At 42.2% G+C, this 22,552-nt stretch overlaps 1 protein-coding gene across 4 annotated transcripts in view; it reads left to right on the top strand.

The window, feature by feature from the left end:
* Positions 1 to 22,552, top strand: part of mon2 (Mon2 homolog, regulator of endosome-to-Golgi trafficking) — a 318,335-nt gene that overhangs the window by 23,038 nt on the left and 272,745 nt on the right. For all 4 annotated transcript variants that reach the window (XM_067082772.1, XM_067082770.1, XM_067082773.1 and 1 more), the window contains exons 3-4: positions 7,730 to 7,861; positions 17,335 to 17,517. In XM_067082772.1, the coding sequence (XP_066938873.1) occupies positions 7,730 to 7,861; positions 17,335 to 17,517 (315 nt within the window). The remainder of the gene's footprint in view (positions 1 to 7,729; positions 7,862 to 17,334; positions 17,518 to 22,552) is intronic.

Raw genomic sequence — 22,552 nt, 5'->3', positions numbered from 1 at the left:
AGACCCCCCCCCCCTGCGAGCAGCTAAAATCCACGAATACTTAAAACCCTTCTAAAAACACTTAGAACTGCCTATTTTGATATTCAAACAAAAAAACCATCTAAAAATGCTTATACCTGAGTATTTTAATAGTTTTATCACAAAAAATGCATTTAGTCATGAAAATGATATGAAAATACAGTAATTAGTGAATATTTCTCAGTGAAAAATACCGTGAATGGGCGAATTTTCCGTGAAAAATGTGTATATATGTTCTATAGAGAAATCTGCGAATAGGTGAGTCTGCGAATCATGAAAACGCGAATACGGGGGTTTACTGTAATACATGAAGGGGGACAGTAATGGTGATTGAGATATTTGCATAAAAGACTTGTGAGAGAATTTGTGTTTCTCTCAACAGTATGGTTTTTTCACCTGTGTTACTCGTCGTTAGAGAAAGCAGATTTTGATTGTAGGCCTGCCACATGGGTGCTACAGGACTCCTCTCACAGGAGAGACCTACATATGTGGGCTGGTGTTTCATATGAATGCAGGTTTCAACCGGTCGATTGAAACCTACGTTATCCTCCCGTCTACTGTCATCTGGTAGGCCTTTGGTCATCTCTGGAGTATGCGGCGTTGTCCAGAGTAGGCTGGGGAGAGGTGGGGTTTGTGTGTCTACCTGGATGAATGCGTATTTTGCATTTTGTAAATCTTTCGGGGACGTACACTTTCCTGTTTGCGTGGTAGGTTGTCTTGGCCGGTATTATTTTTTCTATCACCTTTCGGGTGTTGGATGGCGATGTTGGGTTTGTTCTTTCTTGGAAGACGTCCTCTGGCAACGTCAACGCTTGGCTCTACAGGACTTCTGCTGGAGATGCATTGAACGGTGCGTGCAGTGTCGTTCTCAGTCCTTGAAGAACCCACGACAGTTCTTTTCACCAACTCCCGCCCTGGGATCTGGCAGTGAGTGATGTTTTTAATGATTGGTGCATCCTCTCGATGATTCCATTGGCATCAGGGTAGTAGGCTGTTGTATGTGTTATTTTCATCCCCAGACTGTTGGTGAGCGTGTTCCACAGGGTGGATGTGAAGTTGGAGCCCCTATCACTGGTGATGATCTGGGCTACTCCATGCCTACTGACCCAGTCAACGAGGGATTTGATGCAGCTCTCTGCCATCTGCTGTCGGATGGGTATTGCTTCTGACCACCTGGTGTTCCTGTCTGTTATGGGAAACAGGTATTTGTACCTCTGAGGGGGGTTAGTGGGCCCACTATGTCGACGTGTATGTGGGGAAGTCAGCGGTTCATTGTTTTGAACTCTTCTATCCCGCCTTCGACATGTCTCATGACCTTTGATGTTTGGCATGGGATGTACTCTCTTGTCCACTTCTTCACGTCTCTTGAAATCCCCCGCCAGATACTGTATACCACTCTGCTATGATGGGGTGGATAGGCTGTGGACAAGTGCAAAGCCTCTCCTTCTTAGTCCCTCTGGAAATTATGGGTGAGGGCATCCGGTACTTATCTCGCGGGTGGTGGTCGTTGTTCCACTGTTGATTTACAAGTTGCTCCATGTGAGGGCGGGGTTGATCCACCGCAGTCGCTGCAGGCCCTAGTCATCCTTCTGCACTTTCGCTATCTTGGGATAGGCTATCCCGGGTTGGATGGTGTTGGCGCAGTTTCTTGATAGGGCGTCCACCACGGTGTTCGCTGAACCCTTAAGGTACTTTATGGTGTAGGAGTGCTCAGCTATCGCTGCCAGGTGCCATTGTTGTCACACTGACCATGCGTCTTCTGACTTTGTGAAGGCATGCACCAGTGGTTGATGGTCTGTCTGCACCATGAACTGTCGTCCCTTGAGCATGTGGCGGAAGTGGCGGACTGCTTTGTAGACTGCAAGGAGCTCCTTGTCGAATGTTGAATACTTCCACTCTGTAACAGTTAGCTTTGTGCTGTAGAAGGCCAGCGGGCTACAACCATCATCAGTGTCCTGCTCAAGTACGGTGCCCATCGCTGTATTGCTTGCGTCGCTTGTCAGTGAGGGACATATGGGGTAAAGGGAATGGTAGTGTTGTTACAGAGGTTATTGCTTCTTTCGTTAAAATAAATGCTTTTTCTTGACCTTCTCCCCAATTTAATTTCCTTTTATTTCCTTTAAGGCATTCATATATGGGCCTCATTCTTTTTGCAATGTTTGTTATGAAGCAGTGGTAATAATTTATTAAACCTGAAAAGTCTTGTACTGATTTCATTGTTGTTGGTTTGGGGAAGTCTTTTTATTGCTTATTTTTTCTCTGGCAGAGGTTTAATGTCCTCTGGACTCACTTGGTGCCCCAGAAACCACCATTTTCTTTGCCCATTCACACTTGTCTTCCCGCACTTTTAATCTATTTTCTTTCAGTCTTTGTAATACTATTTTCACATCTTGAAGGTGTAGTTTTAAATTTAGGCTGAAGATCAGTATGTCGTTGACATATATCATGCAGAATGGAAGGTCCCCAAACAGCTTATCCATCAATCTTAGGAATGTTGCCCCTGAGGTACAGAGGCCGGAACAGCTGTTGCTGAATGTGTAGGTGCCGTATGGGGTGATGATTGCGGTCTTCTCAATCCCTTCTTTTGCTACCGGGACTTGGAAATACCCTTTTTGGAGATCAATTTTTGTGAATATTCTTGCACCATTCATTTGATTTGTTATGTCTGTTATATTTGGTAGAGGGTATCTGTCCGGTTTTGTTTTCACATTCAGCCATCAGTAATCTCCACAGGGGCGCCATGTTCCATCTGATTTTGGTACCATATGTAGGGGTGATGTCCATGGGCTGGGGGCTTTCTGGCATATTCTTGTTTCCTCCATCTGAATACCTTCTTCATGTAGGTAAGCTTCTCTGGGGCCAGCCGTCTGAATCACGAGTGGATCGGGGTCCTTCGGTCTCTATGTGGTGCTGAATGATGTGTTTTGCTGGTTTTGTTAGGTCGTGCTTTAGGTCGTTTTTAAATATGTCTTTGTATTCTTGGATTATTTCTATCTCTCTTTTGGTGGGATGTTAGGTGTGATGGGGCATATTTTTTCCTCTTGTTGACTCATTGATGCTTTCGTTGTTTTACGTCTGCTCGGCTTTTGGGGAGATGATTTCTGTGTTGTTCTTGGGATCAGCTGTTTAGCTGCTATGTTGACTAGTAAGTTGTGCACTGTTAGGAAATCTGCTCCCAACAATGTCATCGTTATTTCTGCTGTGATGAACAACCAGGCGTATTCTTTCCCATCAAAAGCAGTTTTCATCTCATGCATTCCGTACATTGTCAGTGGTGCTCTGCTGGCCGTTGATGCGTGGAGGCTGGTGGGGGGAGCGGGGTTGAGTCTTTCGTTCGGGCTGGCTGGGATGAATGATCTGCATGTTCCGGTGTCCACTAAGAACTCCATGTCAGATCTGTCATCTTTTAGGAAGAAGCATGTTTGTCCTTTCTTTCGTACCTGGAAGAAAGACAACAGTGAGCAGGCGTGATTTCTCTTACAAGACAACCTGTCTGCTTACTGCTGATGTTAGTATGAGTGGATCGCGTCTACGACCCTACTACGTGTTGTTTGAGAATTGTCAGCCCCTGTCGTATTTTCTAGCCTTGCTTCTGAACCTCCAGTGGAAAAAGCATATGCCCTCTGTAGGTTCTTGTTTCTTTTGTTTAGGCTTCCCTTTGTAGTCCTGTCTGGAAAAGTGTCTTTTGTATATGAGGGTGGCTGGCTCATTTGGATTGCTCTCTGAATCTGTGTCTGAATTCTGCTCAGTCTGATGTCCTGCTGCTACTACTGCTGCTGGCTGTGAGGGGTCTGCTGCTTTGTGGGCTGTATGAATCTCATCGACCATTACCAGGAACTCTTCTAAGGGCATGGTGGAGGCTTTGGGCATGGTTGCCACTGTCTGGCTGGGTCATTTTGTGAGGAGTACCTCCCTCACGAGGTCCAAGGTTGACTGGGGTTGGTCGCACTTGGCAGGCAGCATGATGAGCCTCCGCAGTTGTTTGTACACGTGTGACGGCCACTCGTCTCCTGTCGGGGCCCACATGTGGTTGAGGAACTTCTGCTTTCTGGGCGGGGCGGCATGCTGAAGGATGACTTTAGTTGGTCCTTCAGTATGCCATAGGTGACGGGAGATTCCAGTTCCCTGAATTGTCCTGCTATCTGCTCGAAGACATTGTCTGGCAGGAATTCGAGGACGACATCTGCTTTCTGCATCGCTGAAGTGATTTTCTTTGTGTGGAAAGTAGTTTCTGCCATGAAGAACCATACCTCGGAGTGGTGGGGTGTGAAGGGTGGTAGTAGGGTGTGAAGGGCAGTAGGCGTATGGAGGCAACTGTGAGGTTTTCACTGATGGCACTGAGGTCACTGCTGGTGGCTTGGTCAGGCATCTCTCCTGTGGTCACCAATGTGAGTGAGGTACGAGTAAGATACGGAGGTCTGCAGCTTACTAATTTATTTACAAAACTTTCACACAGGCCAATAGCTCGTGTGAGCTGCAAAGTAGTCCTAACCTCTTGACAGATCGAGGAAGGGATTAAATTCAAGCATCTGTGTTTCTTCGCAGACATAAATTTACATGTGGATGGATACAAGACATCTGATTGACAATTATACATACATTACTGGAAAGCTGGCATAACAATATACAGAATGATAATAAATAATAATACATGAAAGGTTACAATAACGGTGATTGAGATATTTGCATAAAAGACTTATGAGAGAGTTTGTGTTTCTCTCAACCACATGGTTTTTCCTCCTGCATTACTCATTGTGGGAGAAAGCAGATTTTGATCATAGGCCCGCCACGTGGGCGCTACACGGTAATATTGTATTTTCTTTGGTTTATCTTCATGGTGCGCCGATTAAATATAATTATTGCAGAGCATTAACTCCTCTGGTTTATACAGGGGATATGTGTCCTGAATTGATATGTAGCCTTTTTTGGCCTACTGCCTTTTAAACCTGGTTGTGGTTTTTGGGAAGCTTGGAGGTACTCAGTGTTGAGTATTAGAAGTAGACCTTTTTATTCATAAGTACTTGTTAGTTATCCATCATTGGCTCTGTAGGGTTTTGGCACAGAAACCCTACCCCTACCTCTGCTGCATGGGGGCACCCTCCAAACAGATCTCAGCTATCTTCATAATGAGGATCTTGTACCTGAGTGACACTCCTCCTGTGGTAGCAGTAATAGCTGATGGATTGAATTCACTGGGTAAAGAACCTGTTTTGTACGAAATATTTTGTTATTGTGCTAAGTAGCCTTTGAAGGGTTTGCTGATTTCTATTTTGCCCACATGGGAATCAGCAGTGCGTCCTCGACTTACAGCACCACTGACTTACAACGATTCAATCTTGTGGTGCTTTTTCAGCGCTGTTAACAGCGTTTTATGGCACCATAACTAGGTGTTGCATCAAGTTACGGCACCTTAAGCACCATTGACGGTGCTAATGGCAAGAATAGGCATCAAGTTAACGGTGCGTACAGCACTGTAACATGATGCAACATCAAGTTATGGCTCCAAAACTCAAGTTACAGTGCCGTTAAAAAGCCGATAATGGCGAAAAATTGACTTACAGAGAAAATCAACTTACTGCGCAGCGCTGGAATGGACCCCTCACCATAAGTCGAAGGCATATTGTATATACGGTGCTCCCCCATTTTTACGTGAGGATAGGTTCCAGAACCTACTGCGGAAATGCAAAAATCCCCTCTAAAAATGCTTATAAATGGCTTATAATTGCCAAATACCTTGTACCCAGAAAACTAAAATGCTTGTAACTGCCTATTTTAACATTTCACTGCTTAATTTGATAGTTCAAACAAAAATATACTGTAAATTTTCATACTAAAACAATTTAATATTTCAAACAAAAATACATCCCAAAGCACCCAGAGTAACCTTACATTACGTACTCTCCTACTATTGTTACTTTTAAGTAGGCTATATACACACCTAAAATGCTTAAAACTGCCTATTTTAACAGCTCATTGCCAAACTTGACAGTTCAAAGAAAAATATACCCCAAACTATCATCCCATTTCAAAGTCATGTTACTCTTAAGTATCCCCTATCATTCAGGCACGCACATTTTCTTTAGCCTACGTAACTTTGCTCATCATTCTGAGCGTGCTGTAATGCACTGGGTGTACATTTTATGTACACTGATATTTTCCTGTGTTGGAAGATGATTTTGAAATTATATTTACTGTGCAGATACGTATTTTAGGATAGTACTACTGTACAGAGTATATCCAAATACTGCACGTGGGTAGTTTAGAACAAAGGGACACATACCTCCAAACAGAATGCTAGGTTTGTTATGTCATGTTAATATTTTCGTGATAATGTACAAATACATTTATGATAGAAAAAAATTATTTACTACAATAACTTCTTGGTTTATGTCATTTTGTGGTTAGTCCCCACCATCTCCCATAAATTTATTAAAAAATTCTTGTGCTCTCTCTCTCTCTCTCTCTCTCTCTCTCTCTCTCTCTCTCTCTCTCTCTCTCTCTCTCTCTCTCTCTCTCTCTCTCTCTCAGTATACATATACTTTAAGAGAAAACACAGCAAAATATCTATAACTCATTATTTCACTTACAGAATCCACTGTGCATATCCTTCAGTGAAAGGATATGCACAGCAAGATCACAGAGGTAGTGTTGCCATATTTTTGGCTTTGTCTGATTTGTTTTACTGTACAGTAAACCCCCGTATTCGCGGTCTCACGATTCGCGGACTCACGTATTCGCGGATTTCTCTGTGGAGCATGTATACACATTATTTGCTGAAAATTTGCCCATTCATGATATTTTTCACTGAGAAATATTCACTAATTACTGTATTTTCATCTCATTTTCATGACTAAATGCACTTTTTGTGATAAAACTATTAAAATACTCAGTTAGTGCTCAATTTATGATAATTTGCCTTACGATAATTCGATTTTGCAATGGGATAAGCAATTAATACCGATACGACAATATTTATAAAATAATTTTAAATTTCGCACGGGCGGAGGCAGCAGCGTACAATCAGGCAGCGAGAGAGACCAAATTACAATAGACTAACTCCTTTTCCTCCATCTCTTTATCCCATCTTCTAGTTAAAAAACTAAAAGAGAGTGATAAAAGTATTGTCAGTAACGTTATACTCTTGCGTAAATGCATACAACCATAAACAACTGACCGAGAAGTTGTTGTTTTGCTTATCACCGCATTGGATAACAACAGTAATGGAAAGGTAAGGTTCACTAAAAAATATAAATACTTAATATAAGATTTATTTTTTAAATACTTATCTCTCCATTATATACATTGCCCTCCCTTTTCTAAATACTTCTCTCTCCATTATATAAATTGCCCTCCCTGCCTCCCCTCTGTCAAAGTTGACAGAAGTATACTGACTAGCTGTGAGCGTTTGTGCCTATCGGTCCCTTGGTATGTTGGGGGGGGCGGGCGGGGGAAGCAGATAGATAGAAGATGGAAATCCATAGAAAACCGAGTGTACTTGCTTTTTGTTTCAATCTGTCGAACTACCACTGGCACAGAAGTAAAAGCTATATAATGGACAGTTAAGAATTTAAAAAATAAATCTCAAATTAAGTATTTATAGTATACAGTACATATCTTTTGCAAGTTTAACAACAAATAATTTACTGTATTATGCTTTAATGTTTTATAATATTGTATGGTTAAAGTTTCGTTCTGTGGTTTCTATTCACAGTCATGTGAAGAGGCCATCATAAAAGTACGTGGAGCAGCTGCAAATCCACAGTCAACTTTGGCTCAGATCACAACCCAGATCCTGTATCCCTTGGTTCAAGCAGCTGAGACCAAGGACCCCAAAATTGTCAAGGTAAGAGTTGTTTTCTGGCTAAGTGTAGATCAGGCAGAATCTTGCAAAGGTTGAATGTGATCATGGTTTATTAACTTTTAAATCTTTCGCCCTCACTGCTTATTATATTTCCTATCACCATGAGCGCCAAGCCTCAGTGAGCAGCAAAAAATCGTAACACAAAAGTTTTTTTCAGTTACTTCTAGCATAGTCAGCTTTTATCCGAGAGAGATTACTTTAGTTTAGTCTCGTTGTTTTTGGCGAATGATTGTACTTTATCTTTAAATCGTCAGAATCTCCTAAAGTGTAAAAAAAGTAAGAAAAAAATTGAGTTAGTATAGCTGAAAGTGAAAAATTTGTATAACATGTCTCACTTTCCTTATTTTAGCACAAAAGCTTTCAGAGACAGGAATTTGAAATAATTTTATTGTATAGCTGATAAAACTTCCTTTTCATTTATATATATATAGTTTTATAAATTTGGGGAAAAAATATAAGTGACAATATTTATAGAAAAAACAACAAATTTTTCACATTGCCGTGTAAGTTACACTGGTACGCAATAAAAATTTTTTGTTTAAATTGCTCTAACTTCATTAATTTTTATCCTAGAGAGCTCACTTTGGTCTCATGTTTTTGGCAAATGAAGGAACTTTATTCTCTTTATTCTTAAATCATCCAAATCCCTCTACCTAAAGTATAAAAAAAGTAAGAAAAAAATCAAGTTCAGTGTAGCCGAAAATAAAAATTTGTACACCTTGCCTTTCTGTACTTAGCAAAATATCTTCTGTTATATAGCAGATCAGATTTCCTTATTATTTATGCGTAGTTCTTTTATATTTTGAACAAAAATATAAAGGAAAATATTATTGGAAAATATTTGATGGATATGTGAGCATGACAGACAGGTCTTGGTGACAGGTAAGGGTAGTGTGTGTGTGTTTGTGTGTATGTGCATTTGTGTACCCCTGTATGTGTGTGTGTATACCTGGGTATGTATGTGTAACATGACCTTTCTATTCTATAATATTTATACAGTATATACATGTATATAAATCTTTCAGGGCAAAAATTAGAAATACAAAAAAATGAATAAAAGAAACATCAAAACGCCTTGCAACTTTACCCCTAGGCATGGCCCGAATAACACCTTATGGCATCTTGAATAAACTGTAACCAAAGTAGATGCCTCACAAGTCTACATTAAAATTTTTAGCAAAAAGTATTTTTAAATAAGAGAGTTTTGACGAGAGAAACTTAACCATATGGAAGGGGAATTATTTATGATATACCACATGCAACTAAACAAGGAACTTCTGGCATTGTCATGAGGTCCTGAAGTACATCAGCTCTTTGCTTGGGCCACCCTGTGAGCATTCTGCATCTCTCCAACATGCCTGGCAAAGTAGTGTGTGTCTTGGTAGTACAGTACATAGTGAACTATTTTTTGAGATTTTTTAAGAAATGTTTTTCCCCAGACATTTTACATCCAAAGGCGCAGAAGGAGTAAAAGTGGCCAGACATAGAATGTGTCCCATGGCACTCAAAGAGTTAACAGTTTGAAGAAGAATAAATTTTATATAAGTAACTTACCCACTAATTACTTAGCTAAGAGTTTCTACTAGCACTCTAGCTTAAATTTTGAAATTCGCAGTAGTGATTCTTTCGTTTATGTAGGTGATTAGCCCTGCCCACTTTCGGGCAAAGAGAAGAACAACCCAGCCAAGAGCTTCGATTTGTTTCTGCTGGCTTAAGACCACACATAGTTGTAAGAGTGCAGCTTGTTTTTTGGAATTCAGATTGATATCTTTCCTTGCGGTGAAGTATTTTGCCTACGTTAGCCTTCGGCTTATGTATTTAGCTAGGTTTTTCAGTGAAACCTTTAATTGGACAATTGTTTCTCTTAGTGAGACCGACTTTGACTTTTTTTCTGTTAGTTGACTAATGTCTGACACTAGCACTTCTAGTATTCAGTATTGCAGCAAAGGCTGAAATACTCAATTGACGAAAGCATTTTATGATTCTCACACCCTTTGCACTACTTATAGAGGATAAGTATGTTCTATTGACCTGCCCTATGAGGAGTGTAGGGATTGAAATGAGAGGAATTGGAAGAATTTAACTTCTCACTTGACAAAGTTAGAGAGAGACTGTAAGAGAAAAGTGGCTTCTAGAGCTGATGTTAAATCATTAGCTAGCCAGAATATGACTCTTAAGTTTAGTAGTGTGGATGTACAGTCACTCAAAAATGTTTTGCAACATGTTCCAGAAGTTTTCGTTCACCTAATAGTGCTGTAATTTGTTCTTTTGATGTTTACAAGGAAATGTAATTTTCTTATTCGATTTTGGTTATTAATTGTACGGTTAATAATATAAAAAAGAAGGGTGAGTGAAAAATTCATATTACGAAAAATGACGAAACATTTTGAAAAATTTCACTTCAGATGATTGGGCAAAAGAGTCAAAGAAGAAACTATATTTCAATCCAGATAAAAGCTTATTGACTAATAAAATAATACCTGTATTGAATAATCATCAATGAAATTATATATAGATAAAGAAAGAAAGAGAATTCAACCATTATCGTTGTCAAAAACAAAAAAGAAAAAAATCTCATAACTTCGTATGTTATCGTGTGATTCCACATTCAGGCAGGAAAGTTAAACTAAACTGTCTCGTCACTTGCACCAATAAGATGGGCAACAGACTCAGCCGCACCACAATCATTCGCTTGCATAGGACTAATGTTTCTGTCATAGATATTGCTCGGCAGCTTAGCGTAAATAAAACAACCATGTATAGATGGATACAACAACAGAGAGAACGAGGAAATATGATAAATTCATTGTAAAAAGTGGAGGACGATCCCATTGTTGCACTACTATTAAGGATCGTCATCGGATGATCACTGAAGGAGGCATCAAGGAGCTCCGCCTAACTCCCCTGACAACCGGTGTTGCCATAAAGAGAGAACATTACGCTCTCCCTTCAAGTTGCTTTTCAAACCATTCATAACAGGCTACATGAGACCAAGATATTATTTCATCATATTCCTGCCAAGAAACACTTCATATCAGAGAAACACAAAGAGTAGAGGTTAGGGTTTGCGTTACAATATAATCCAGTGGCTGATCATTTCTGTAAGTCATTTTTTGCGATGAGGAGGAGACATTCTCCACTGATGAGGGTGGTATTCTTCTTCACTGCTGGCATTTAACGTTAATTAAATTAATATTGAACTTCTTGCTAATTTTAATTCTTTAGGAACTTGGATAATAAAAAAAATACAAAAATAGGCATTATATATTCAGTTAACTTCATACGAAGCATCAAAATGATAGGCCTAAGTAACAATGAAAGAAATCAGAAATTACACATGATAATGGCAATACTGTATATATATATATATATATATATATATATATATATATATATATATATATATATATATATATATATATATATATATAAAGTGCGATTATAGTCTAAGTATTATAAAAATAGACGTGAACTTTGTTAGTCTAGTTCAGAATATTTAATATTAAGTTTCACTAGTTTACAATATACAAAGGATTAATCATTCAAAATTTAATTCATAATAATGTGCAAGCAAATCTTTACAAACATCGTATTTGTTGATGTTATAATAGTCGTAGGCCTATGTCTACAAAATTCACACATATGAAGGAGATAAAACAAAGATAGAGATGGCATTTAGAGATGAAAATATTAAAACATAAGAACAGCGAAGACCTCTGAAGTACTATAGTCAACATCCTTTAATCAAGTAAAGTATGACAACAGTCAACAGTATCAGAAAAAGCCCTGTTTAAGGGAAACTGCAGGTAATTTCTCGGACCCACCACTAGTGTTCAGTTGTTTCATGCGCTTACAACTGAGTTGCCAAATAGCGCCAGATGTCGAAATATGTTGCAAAACATTTTTGAGTGATTGTACCTGTTGTCTCTTCTCCTCACCTTTTCCTTCTCACATTCAGCCATCCTCTGATACCACCTACTACTTCTGGCCTGCGTGCTTCTGAACCTGATCACTTCGCCAGCTTCGAGACCAAGTTTGACTGAAAGTTTGAGGTTATTGCAAATACAGTGGTCCAGTTAGGAGCATCAGTGTGTGCCCTTATGGCCAAAATGAGTGAAAAAAGTGCCAGTGAAGTGATAGTGGGGGAGGTGGCTACCCGTCTCACTGACTCTTCTAGGCAAAGGTCACTGCCATACTTGCCTAAACCTGGGAGGAGGCATACTGGAAGCCCAAGGGAGGACGGTGGGGTCTGCCCACTGGTAGTCGTCCCCTCAGTTGCACCTGTTGCATCCTAGGTTGCGACAAAAGACAGCCATTGGAAAGGCGTCTCAGATGTGCATCATCTCTTATTGAGCTCTGGAGATTCCGGTCCTAGTAAGGGGCGCCAGTGGTGCTTCTTGGATGAGTCCCACCCCCTGAAGAGGTGTTCAGGACACAGGGATCAGTCTCCCCCACTACCCAGCAAAAGGTTTAGAGAATCTTCCCGTAGCTCTCGACCTTCCTGCTGCACTTGGGACAGCCCCGAACGTTTTTCTCCATCTGAGTGCCAGTATGTGACTCCCAGAACCTCATCCTCGTCTTTTAAGCGCTCTGTTTTGTCTTCCAAGCGAACGTGAACGCCCACAGACTTCGACCGAGCACCCAGCAGTGGCCAAGTGCCCTGTAATGGCTGAGCGCCCAGTAGTGTCTGTTAGCGCTCAAGCCCCATTAAGTCTTTGAGTGCCCTCTGGCACCCAAGCACCCAATCTTCAGTTGAGCGCCTGATATCAGCTGACCACTTGGCGCCAGTTCCTGTTAGTTTGGCTTCTTTTTCCAAGTGCCCGGTGCCAGCTCCAGCTTGCTTGTCTCCTCCTAGTCCATCTCCCGGTGTGGGTCTTCCAACTTCAGCAGTGCTGGACCCTTCATTAGCTCTTGTCCAGTGTCAGTTGGACAGCATTTTGGGACTCCTTCAGAAGTCTTCGTCTTCAGTTAAAGCCACTATACGGACCCTTCCTTGTCCCCGATATCTTCGGATGAGGAAAATCTAGGCCAAGACTCTGCTCCTTTAGCCTATGCATCCTTGCTCAGGTATTTGTTGCTGAACTTCTCCAATTTCTTCTCCAGCTTCATCTTTCACAATGCCTAACCAGCCAGCCAATTCAGCCAGACTCCCGAAAATGGTTCTCTCGTCCTCTTTGAAGAAGGATTTGTGTGAAGTGGAAGGTTGGCTTTATGAAAAGAGACATCAGGGCAAGGCCTCCTTTAGTATTACACCTTCTCGTCTTTCATGCAGGGAGGTACTGTCTTGAGCTGTGGGAGTTGACCACCCTCTGTGCCATAGGTATTTTTAAAAAGACGGAACTCTGGGTTTCCTTTACCTCCAAGGGTGTGACCACGTTGCAGAAGTCAGCTCTCCTCTTCTCTCCTCTCGACAAACACCACCTGGTGCAGGCGACCATTATTGAGATTGCGTCGCACCTGCACAGGGAATTGACAAAAGATCTTCTAACTCAGTCTATGAGACACCCCAAGGAGTGGGCCACCTTCAGTACGAAGTCAAGCTCACCTCTGCAGCCACAACCCTTTCGAGGAGGCAGACAGAGGCTGCAATCAAGATCTCGGGCAACAGTTCATTTCGCCTCACGAACTATCAAGAAATCCTCCTTGAAGCCCGCCACTTATAAGTGAGGAATCAGTCCTTCATGGGAGCATGTGGGTGGCAGACTCCATTTCTTCTGGGAGAAATGGAGTGCAGGAGTGGAGCAGTGGGTAGTAAAAATTTTGAAGGAGGGATACTCTATTCCATTCAAGGAAGAGGTCTCTCTTAGTCAACACTCCCTTTGCATTGACGGCCTATTCTGTAGGATCAGAGAGGTATTAGGCCCTCTCAGAGGAAGTCCCTTCCCTCCTCAGAAAAGGAGCAATAGAAGTAGTCGAGGATATCAGGTCAGAGGGGTTTTACAACTGACTGTTTGTGGTACCCAAGTCCACAGGAGGATGGAGACTGGCCCTTAATGTGAGTGCTCTGAATTTCTCCATAGAAAAGACAAAATTCCATAAGGAAACAGCCCAATCCGTCCTGGCATCCATTTGTCAGGGAGACTGGATGGTCTCCCTCGACATGCAGGACGCGTACTTCCACATTCCCGTTCGTCAAGATTCAAGGAAGTACCTCAGGTTTGTTTTCAAGAACCAAGTGTTTCAGTTTCGAGCCCTCTGTTTTGGCCTTTCAACAGCCTCACAAGTTTTTACGTGTTCTCGCTCCCCTGGCAAGATGGCTCCATTTATTGGGCATCAACATCTTGCTCTTATCTGGATGATTGGTTACTTCATTCACCCACGAAGGAATGGTGCTTGGAGGACCTTCAGAAAAACCTATTACTGAAGCAAGACCTGGGTTTATTGTTAAACCTTTAGAAATCCCAGCTGGCTCCTACTCAGGAAATTATGTATTTGGGGATGACGGTAGATGCTCAGAATTTTCAGGCTGTTCCATCCCCCAAAAGAGTAGAAGACTGTCTCAGCCACCCAATGGATGAATCTGGTGGGCACCCTGGCATCCATGGAACAATTTGTAAGATTGGGAAGACTACACATGAGAGTCCTACAGTTTTTCCTAAGGGTCAACTGGGATCAGAAGATTCATCAAGACTTTTGCATTTTTCTGATAACGCAAGAGGTCAAGGAGGACCTACACTGGTAGAACTCTGCAGAAAGGTTGATGGAAGGAAAGTCTTCTCACTGTGAACCCCAACCTAGACTTCTTCTCTGACGCGTCGGATCTAGGTTGGGGAGCTCTCCTAGGAGACAAAGAAGTTTGCGGGATGTGGTTCTGAGAAGAGGAGTTGCACATCAACCTCAAGAAGTTAAAAGTAATCCATTTCGGACTACTACATTTTTTGACGGAAGTCCGCAGCAAGACAGTAACGGTCCATGCAGACAATATGACGGCATTAGCATACATCAGGCTACCAGGGGGAACTCGCTCGTTCTCTCTCTGCGAGACAGCGAAGGCTCTGCTTCTTTTGGGCAGATGAGGACTGGACCATATTGATGACACGCTTCATTCAGGGAAAGTTCAGTGTGGTGGCAGATGAACTGAGCTGTCGCAGACAGATCCTCCCTATGGAGTGGACCCTGGACTGTCAGGTTTGTGCCAACCTATAGAAACTATGGGGGGAACCAACCCTGGATTTATTCGCAACATCCAGGAACCATCGTCTTCGTCTGTTCTACTCCCCTTTTCTGGATCCTCTAGCATGGGCGACAGACGCCATGCTCCAGGATTGGTCCAATCTGGACCTTTACGCCTTCCCAACGTTTGGGATGGTAAGGGTGGTTCTGAACATATTTCAGTCTCGCCAAAACATCAAGATGACCCTAATAGGTCTGTTTTGACCTCGGAAAAATGGTTTCCTGAACTCCTCAGACTCCTTGTAGACTTTCCAAAACTCCTTCCTTCAATTCCAAGTCTGCTTAGACAACTCCATTTCAGGAGGTTCCATCAAAGTACATCCAACCTGGCCCTGACAGGATTTCGACTGTCATTACAATTGAAAGGGTTTCCAAGAGGTACGGCGGAAGCTATTGCTAAATGTAGACTCAAATCTTCCAACAGAGTCTACCTGGTGAAATAGACAGTTTTTAGACTCTGGTGTAGAAGACATAACATTTCATCTTCTAAGACAACTGTAGAGCAAATAGCAGATTTCCTTTTCTACTTGAGATCCTCCAGAGGGCTGTCTTCTTCAACCATTAGAGGGTATACAGTAGGTCAGTGCTTAGCTCTGTTTTTCGACACAGAGGATTGGACATCTCTTCAAATCAGGATCTATCTGACCTCATTAAGTCCTTTAATACTTCCAAGCTTAGGAAGGAAGAGACATTTTCATGGAACCTGGACATAGTCCTTAAATGGCTCTCAAGTCCACATTTCGTCTTTCCAGGAAGACAATTTTTCTCATGGCTCTTGCTATGGCTAAGAGAGTTAGTGAGCTCCACGCGATGGGTAAAAGAATTGGATTCTCCCAGGGGGTTGCTGTTTGTTCCCTCACCTTGGGCTTTCTAGCAAAGAATGAGAATCCATCATAACTCTGGCCTCGTTCTTTTACCATCAAAAGTTTAGTGGATATGTTAGGCACAGAAGAAGAGGAGAGAGCTCGTAGATACTGTACTATCTCCAAAGGACTGAGAAAATTAGAGGACTGTCAAGTAATCTTTGATGCTTGGTGAAGAACCCTTCTAAACCCTTATCAAAGAATGCCCTCTTGCGCTTTTTAAGGGATCTCATTTTGGAGGTGCACTCCCAGACTGGAGAGGACATCTTACCTGTCTTGAAGGTTAGAGCTCATGATGTTAGGGCTGTTGCTACCTTGGTAGCCTTTAAGCATAATCTGTCCTTCTCTTCTATTCTATAAGCAACATACTGGAAATGCAAGTCACTGTTTGCTGTGCATTATTTGCGAGACGTAGAAACGGTCTACGAGAACTGCAGTACCTTAGGACCTTTGTCCGTGGCTGGCATAGTTTTGGGTGAAGAAGCGTAGGAAGCATCCCTTCCATCCTGCCTCTTCATCTTGATATAGGGTGTCGAGTCTTAGGGGAGCCTGCTGGGTACTATATACCTGGAGTGCCCACCAGTTTTTTAGCTTTGGGTGATGGTTATATTGTTGTTTTATCGGTGTAGGTGACAGCATTGTCTGGTTATTCTTGTTTGTGGTACTGCACCCTGGGCAGGGGCAAATATTGATGTTTTGTTGGCCTTCGGAGATGTCCTTCACCGCAAAGCTCCTACTAGTACTTCGTCAGCTATCGGATTTCTCCTTGGCTGCGAGGTCTCCACCTGAGTAGAGGCGCTCCTGGCTCTATACCACCACGCCACTACAAGGTTGAGATGAGCGCCAACCAGAGGCAGTATCCACCTGTAGTAGCTTTCTCACCAGGTAAGGAAACAACAAGCATTGTATCAGTGCTAGCCTATTTTCTGTTATCAAATTCATTAGACTTTTTTAATGTTTTGGGGTGCAAGATGTCTATGAATCCCTTCCACTTGTCAATGTGGATTCGGCTAAGTAATTACTGGGTAAGTTACTTATATGAAAATGATATTTTTTAGTAAAATAGTTTTATATATGCTTACCCAGTAATTACTGACGGAGCCCGCCCTCCTCCCCTCGCATGGACATTTAAGCGTAAACAAGTTGAAGCTCTTGGCTGAGTTGTTCCTCTCTTACTCCAAAAGAGTGCGGAGCTAGACACCTACATAAACAAAAGAATCGCTACCGCGAATTTCAAAATTTAAGCTGCTGTGTGAGTAGAAACTCTTAGCTAAGTAATTACTGGGTAAGTACTGTATATATAAACTTTTATTATAAAAATGTCATTTTTATTTATTGCTGTATAAAGTATTTGAAAAAAACCTTTGTGATAGGTCACACAGTGGCTAATTTGTAAATTAACTTTATTCTTTTCTTCAGTTATCCATTGGATTAATGCAGCGGTTAATTGTGGCCGATGTTGTGGATGCTGGAAGTGGAGAGCACATTGTTGAAACACTGTGGATGCTCATGGAAAATGGCATAGAAGAACTGAAAGTGCTACAATCAGTCACGCTTCTTTTGACAACCAGCTCTGTGATTCAGGGACCAAATTTAGCTAAGGTTTGTTTACTTTTAGTAGAAACAATTTTTAAAGTTAATCCTAAAGAATAAACAAGTAGTTCTGGTGGTAAAAAATATTGACCATACATGACAAACTGTTTCTTGCTGTTTTTCACAAAGCATTTCTTTGGCTTATTTATTTGGTTGGGATGCTCCCATATATTAGTTGACCATGACCAGAACGGGTGTTTGTGTTCTTATACAAGTACAAATCCTAATGTTTTATTTATGATTGTATTTTTTAAGGCTCTAAAAACTCAAGTTAACAATTAACAGGGTTAAATTAATATTTTTGTAAGGATAAGTTAGCTGAATGCAAAGTGGAATCCACTTCCTTGCACACTGTGTTATTCCATTCTTATGCATGTTCCTAAATAGAGCATGGTTGTGCTTGGAAGGAGGGTTGCATATGGGTTCTCTCTGTTTCTTGCTATGTTTATATTTATCATCTTTGAGATTCATGTCTAATATGTAATTTCTTTGCCTTGTATTGGGATATTGAAAATAATAATTTTTAGTGTTTTATTCCATGCTGACTCAATTTAATTACGTTCAAAGTATGTGGGCCATAGTAATCTTGTCTCCTTGACATAGATAGATAGCCTATGCATTTTATGTGTTGTCAGTTAGTTACTGTATACCTTTCATTTATGATCTGAGTGTTTATGGGAATAAAGTTTTATTCCTTTTTTCTTTTACTGAAATGGTTCAGAAAACTTTCCGTGAAACCAAAGAAGTCTATTGAAGAGTTGTCTATTTGTTCCTACACAAATACAAACCTTCATTCTTTACTTAGGGGTTTAGCTTGCGAACATGAGCTAGAATGGCCATTCAAATTTATTGATAAGGTAGTCAAATTACCGACAGGCAGGGGGAAGCCCTGCCCACCTGTCGGTCTGCACTCCACTTACCTTTTGGCTGCAGTCAGGTCCAGACGTCTTTCATGACTCTCTGCCTGACTTTTGCCATTTGAACTTTTGTTGATTAAACTTGAGTAGTCCATTTTCATTTTTAAATGTAGACTATGGGCTTGTAATGCATTTTTGAAACCCATCGGTCAAACAAGCCTACTTGCAAGGAATTGTTGTTTCATTGCCGCTATGATTGCTGTTTACATCGTACATGTAACAGCTTCTGTAGTTAACAGCTGTATTGTTTTCCAATATACTTAGTAATATATTTACCTTTCTGGTCCATTAGATTTAGCAACATGGAAGTTCCACAACAGTAAGATTTACCTTATTTAAGGTAATCCTGCTATTATGACCTTTCTTTGTAGTCGTTAGAAATAGGCTGTGTAGCCTTACTCCTCAGATTTCTGTAGCTTAATCTTTCTGATTCTTGAATGCTGCAGATGAGGCAAGTTTTCACATAGGTGGAAGGAAGTAGGAGGGTTTCTTCTTCCCTTCATGATGATCATCTGCTTTTATTTTTCTGAACCTCACCTCCACTCTGACTACTGCTGCGAGTTTAGAGTTTGGTGGAAGGAGTCTGCCTCACATTAGAAGGCTTATTAAGCTGCTTTCTTTGCATCTTTCCCTTCAGGGTAGGGCTGGGAATTTTGACTGCCATTGGCAAAAGATCTCCCGGGAAGGGCTGACACTGAGTGCCATTCCCTTAGGCTTAAGATTATCTTTGTCTCGTCTCTGTAAGCTTTTGGGCTTGCTTCAAGGCAGTTTCTCTTTCTCTCTCCCTCTCTCTGAGAGTAGTGCGTTGATCCTTCTTGCAACTCATTTTCTCCTCATTTTCCTGGTCTACAGATGGGGTTTATGGGTGGCAATGAGTTTGGAGTGTTCTCCTTGCTTTTCTATGGTCGGATAACCGTAGTAACAGGTAATCACTTTATCCCTTCTCACCACAGTCCTTTGGAATCACACAGAGAGGGGTTTGCACGGCTCATTCACATGGACTGTTGGCATTCATGACCCAACCTATGGGTCATGTTAGGTTTGCTGATGGTCCAGGGGTGTTCTTCCTATCTTTCCTTTGGTGAGCAACCGGGGTGATAGGAAAACACTTCGACTATTCCGTAGCTATCTTTAGGGATAGCACATTGAAGGGTTGCATGGCCCATTTGTACTGCTCATTCGTTTCCCACATTCTCAGTTTTGAATTAAGTTTTCAAGGAGCAGTGAGCCGGGGTTACTGGTCCTTTCGTGGTTGGAAGGCCATGTTGACTGGGTAGCACTTTGGCCCTTTCGTCTCTGGGTCCTCAGGGCCATGAGAAGGCGGGTGGCTAGCATGACCCGTCTGTGTGACTCAGACACTATTGACAGCTCCGATCTTCGGATTGGGTTGTTCTGTAGTGATGGCTGTTGTGGAGTTTATCCATTGCCTCTGACCTTCCTCTTTCAATACTTTCAAGTAGAGGAAGAAGAGGGCTACTGTATCTGGTTCTTCCTGCAGGAAGTCTTGATAGACATCTAGCATTTGGTCCTTTTCTGAGGAAGAGGACTGATTTAGCTCATGCTATGGCACTGTTGCACCAGTGGTTTGCTGCATGGGCACAACCATTACCCCAAGGCTGTCCTGTCACTGGGGCATCCAGTCCCCAGGGAACTGATCTATTCAAGGCTCTTGGACTGCTGGTCTGGGATTTCGTGATACTGCCCATGTTCTGTGCATGGGTGCAACCACTACCAGGGTTCCCTGAAACCCATGGATGCTAGTCTGGCCTTGCTAGTCAGGCTATCTTGGCCAGTCAGGGTACTTGTACTACTGGTATGGGATCCTTGGCTTGCAGGGTCCAGCCCTTCATTGGCTGAGTCGGTTGAGCTTCAGACTGTCACTCAATGGGCCGGAGTTCAATTCCCTCGGCCGGCTGATGAAGAGTTAGAGGAATTTATTTCTGGTGATAGAAATTCATTTCTCGCTATAATTTGGTTCGGATTCCACAATAAGCTGTAGGTCCCGTTGCTAAGTAACCAATTGGTTCTTAGCCACATAAAATAAGTCTAATCCTTCGGGCCAGCCCTAGGAGAGCTGTTAATCAGCTCAGTGGTCTGGTAAAACTAAGGTATACTTAACTTTAACTTTTGCAGGGGTCCAGGGAAGTGAGAGGGCCCCTGTGGTCCTGTCATCCAGACTTAGTAGGGGGTAATAACCCCCCTTCTTTCCTTTCTTTCCCATAGAAGTTTATCTTCTTGGAAGGTTTTGGCACGATTATGGATAGCCCTTGCCCACGCTTTTGTGAATGAGTATGCTGGCCACGACCCATGGGTTTGTTGCATGGTTTGATGACTGTTCACAGCCTAGTTCACTGGGCCCGGGGGGGGAGGCTTTGCCTCTACTAGACAGGGCAAGGGTGCCAGGGACTGTTCCCCTTTCTTCGCAGGTTCCCAGAGCCAGGAGCTATTAAGCCTTGGGGCTAGGGTAGGAAGCTTTCATGCTCTCTCCTGAGCTTTTTCACGAGGAAGTATGTACTCATATTGGTCCTAGAACCAAATGGTTATGCACCTAAGTGTGGAATGATCCTAGGGGGTTGGGTTTTCGATGGGCCTCATCTGACGGGGGGGGAGGTCTCGAGTTTGTCAGTGCCTGGAATGGTCCTGAGGGTCCTGTACACCAGGACTCAGATACCGAGGAGCAGAGGCTGCTGTTTCTAGAGGCCATCAACCCCGGTTGCAAGCTGGATGGCCTTGGGGAAGCATTTGGGCATTTTCTTCAGTTTTTTCCTTGCCACTGAGAGAGCTTAAGGATCTAGCTTAGATACCTTGGTCATGACCTACTAACTGTGTTTTGAGCCATTTAATTTACAGATGAAATTTGTACAGGGAATTCACTTAGGACCAGCCCAGCATAGTGACTTTCTACCTGTGCCCTTGACTCATTGAAACAACAAAGGATAAACCAAAGGAGGAGGTAATATTCAAAATGCTATTGTCTGGGGTTAGTCTGTCGAGTATCCGGCCCACCAGACAACATCCTGTGAGCTGTTTTTGCATGGTGGGGACAAGATACAGTGTTGTCTTGAGCCCCTGGGCAAAATTTTGGCACAGTCAGTGCTGGCACTGAGGATTGGTCTGACACAGGGTCTACTTAAATAATTTTGGGATGAAGCAGGCTGCGGTGAGATTGGTGCAGTTGACTAACAATGTCTTTGCCAATCAGTGTCTTATAGGCTCCTGGGCCTATAAGGAACTGCTGTAGAACTTTCTGTTCAATTGGCCTTCTCTTCTTTGGGACAGAGGAGGTTCAACTTCGTTTCTTCCCGCGGAGTTTCCCAGACTTCTTCCCCAATTGGGAGTTTCGTCTCATCTTTAATCACTCTTTCATTTTTGGAATCTTTAATCACTCTTTCATTTTTGGAAAGGTGTAGGGGGAAGAAGAGAAGGAGGAATGCAAGGGCGGCATTCTTTCCCTGCAGCTGCTGTTCGTGAGGGAGTGCCAGTCCCTTTTGAGTTCCCAGCATCTTTTACCATTTTCTGATCCTTTTCCTTGCCTTATTTGCAACTCACAATGGAACCTCAGCCTTAGGAGGGGGTTTGTAATGCTGAAGTTTGGTGCTAGAAAACAAGTGAGAGCGACTTCTCTCTTATTTGAGAGACTAAGGATGGGCATTTTGCAAGTACACTCATACCTCAGCTTTACTTACTAGGAGGAAGGTTTTTTGTCGGGTCTTTCAGTCACCTTCCTCCAAGGTCTAACAAAGTCTATGTTGGTGTCAACTTACACTCTTTTGTGAGAGATATACTGGATGTATTTTGGTATTGCTCAGCCCTGGTGAGCTTCATGCTGTTTTGGCCATAGGACACACTTCTTTTTTAAGTTTTGTGATGGTGAACCGTCTTTCCTGACCAGAGGTATTCCAAGATGACTAATATGAGTGTACTTCCAAAATGCCCATCCCTTAGTCCCTAAAATAAGAGAGAAGTCACTTTCACTTGTCTTCTGGCACCAAACTTCAGTATTGCAACCCGCCCTCCTAAGGCTGAGGTCCCATTGTGAGTCGCAAATAAGGCAAGGAAAAGGATCAGAAAATGGTAAAAGATGCTGGGAACTCAAAAGGGACTGGCACTCTCTCACGAACAGGAGA

Source organism: Macrobrachium rosenbergii, chromosome 39 (genome assembly GCF_040412425.1).
Source record: "Macrobrachium rosenbergii isolate ZJJX-2024 chromosome 39, ASM4041242v1, whole genome shotgun sequence".
Taxonomy (NCBI): domain Eukaryota; kingdom Metazoa; phylum Arthropoda; class Malacostraca; order Decapoda; family Palaemonidae; genus Macrobrachium; species Macrobrachium rosenbergii.
The sequence above is the reverse complement of the archived record's forward strand: the minus strand, read 5'-3'. Positions and strand labels throughout refer to the sequence as shown.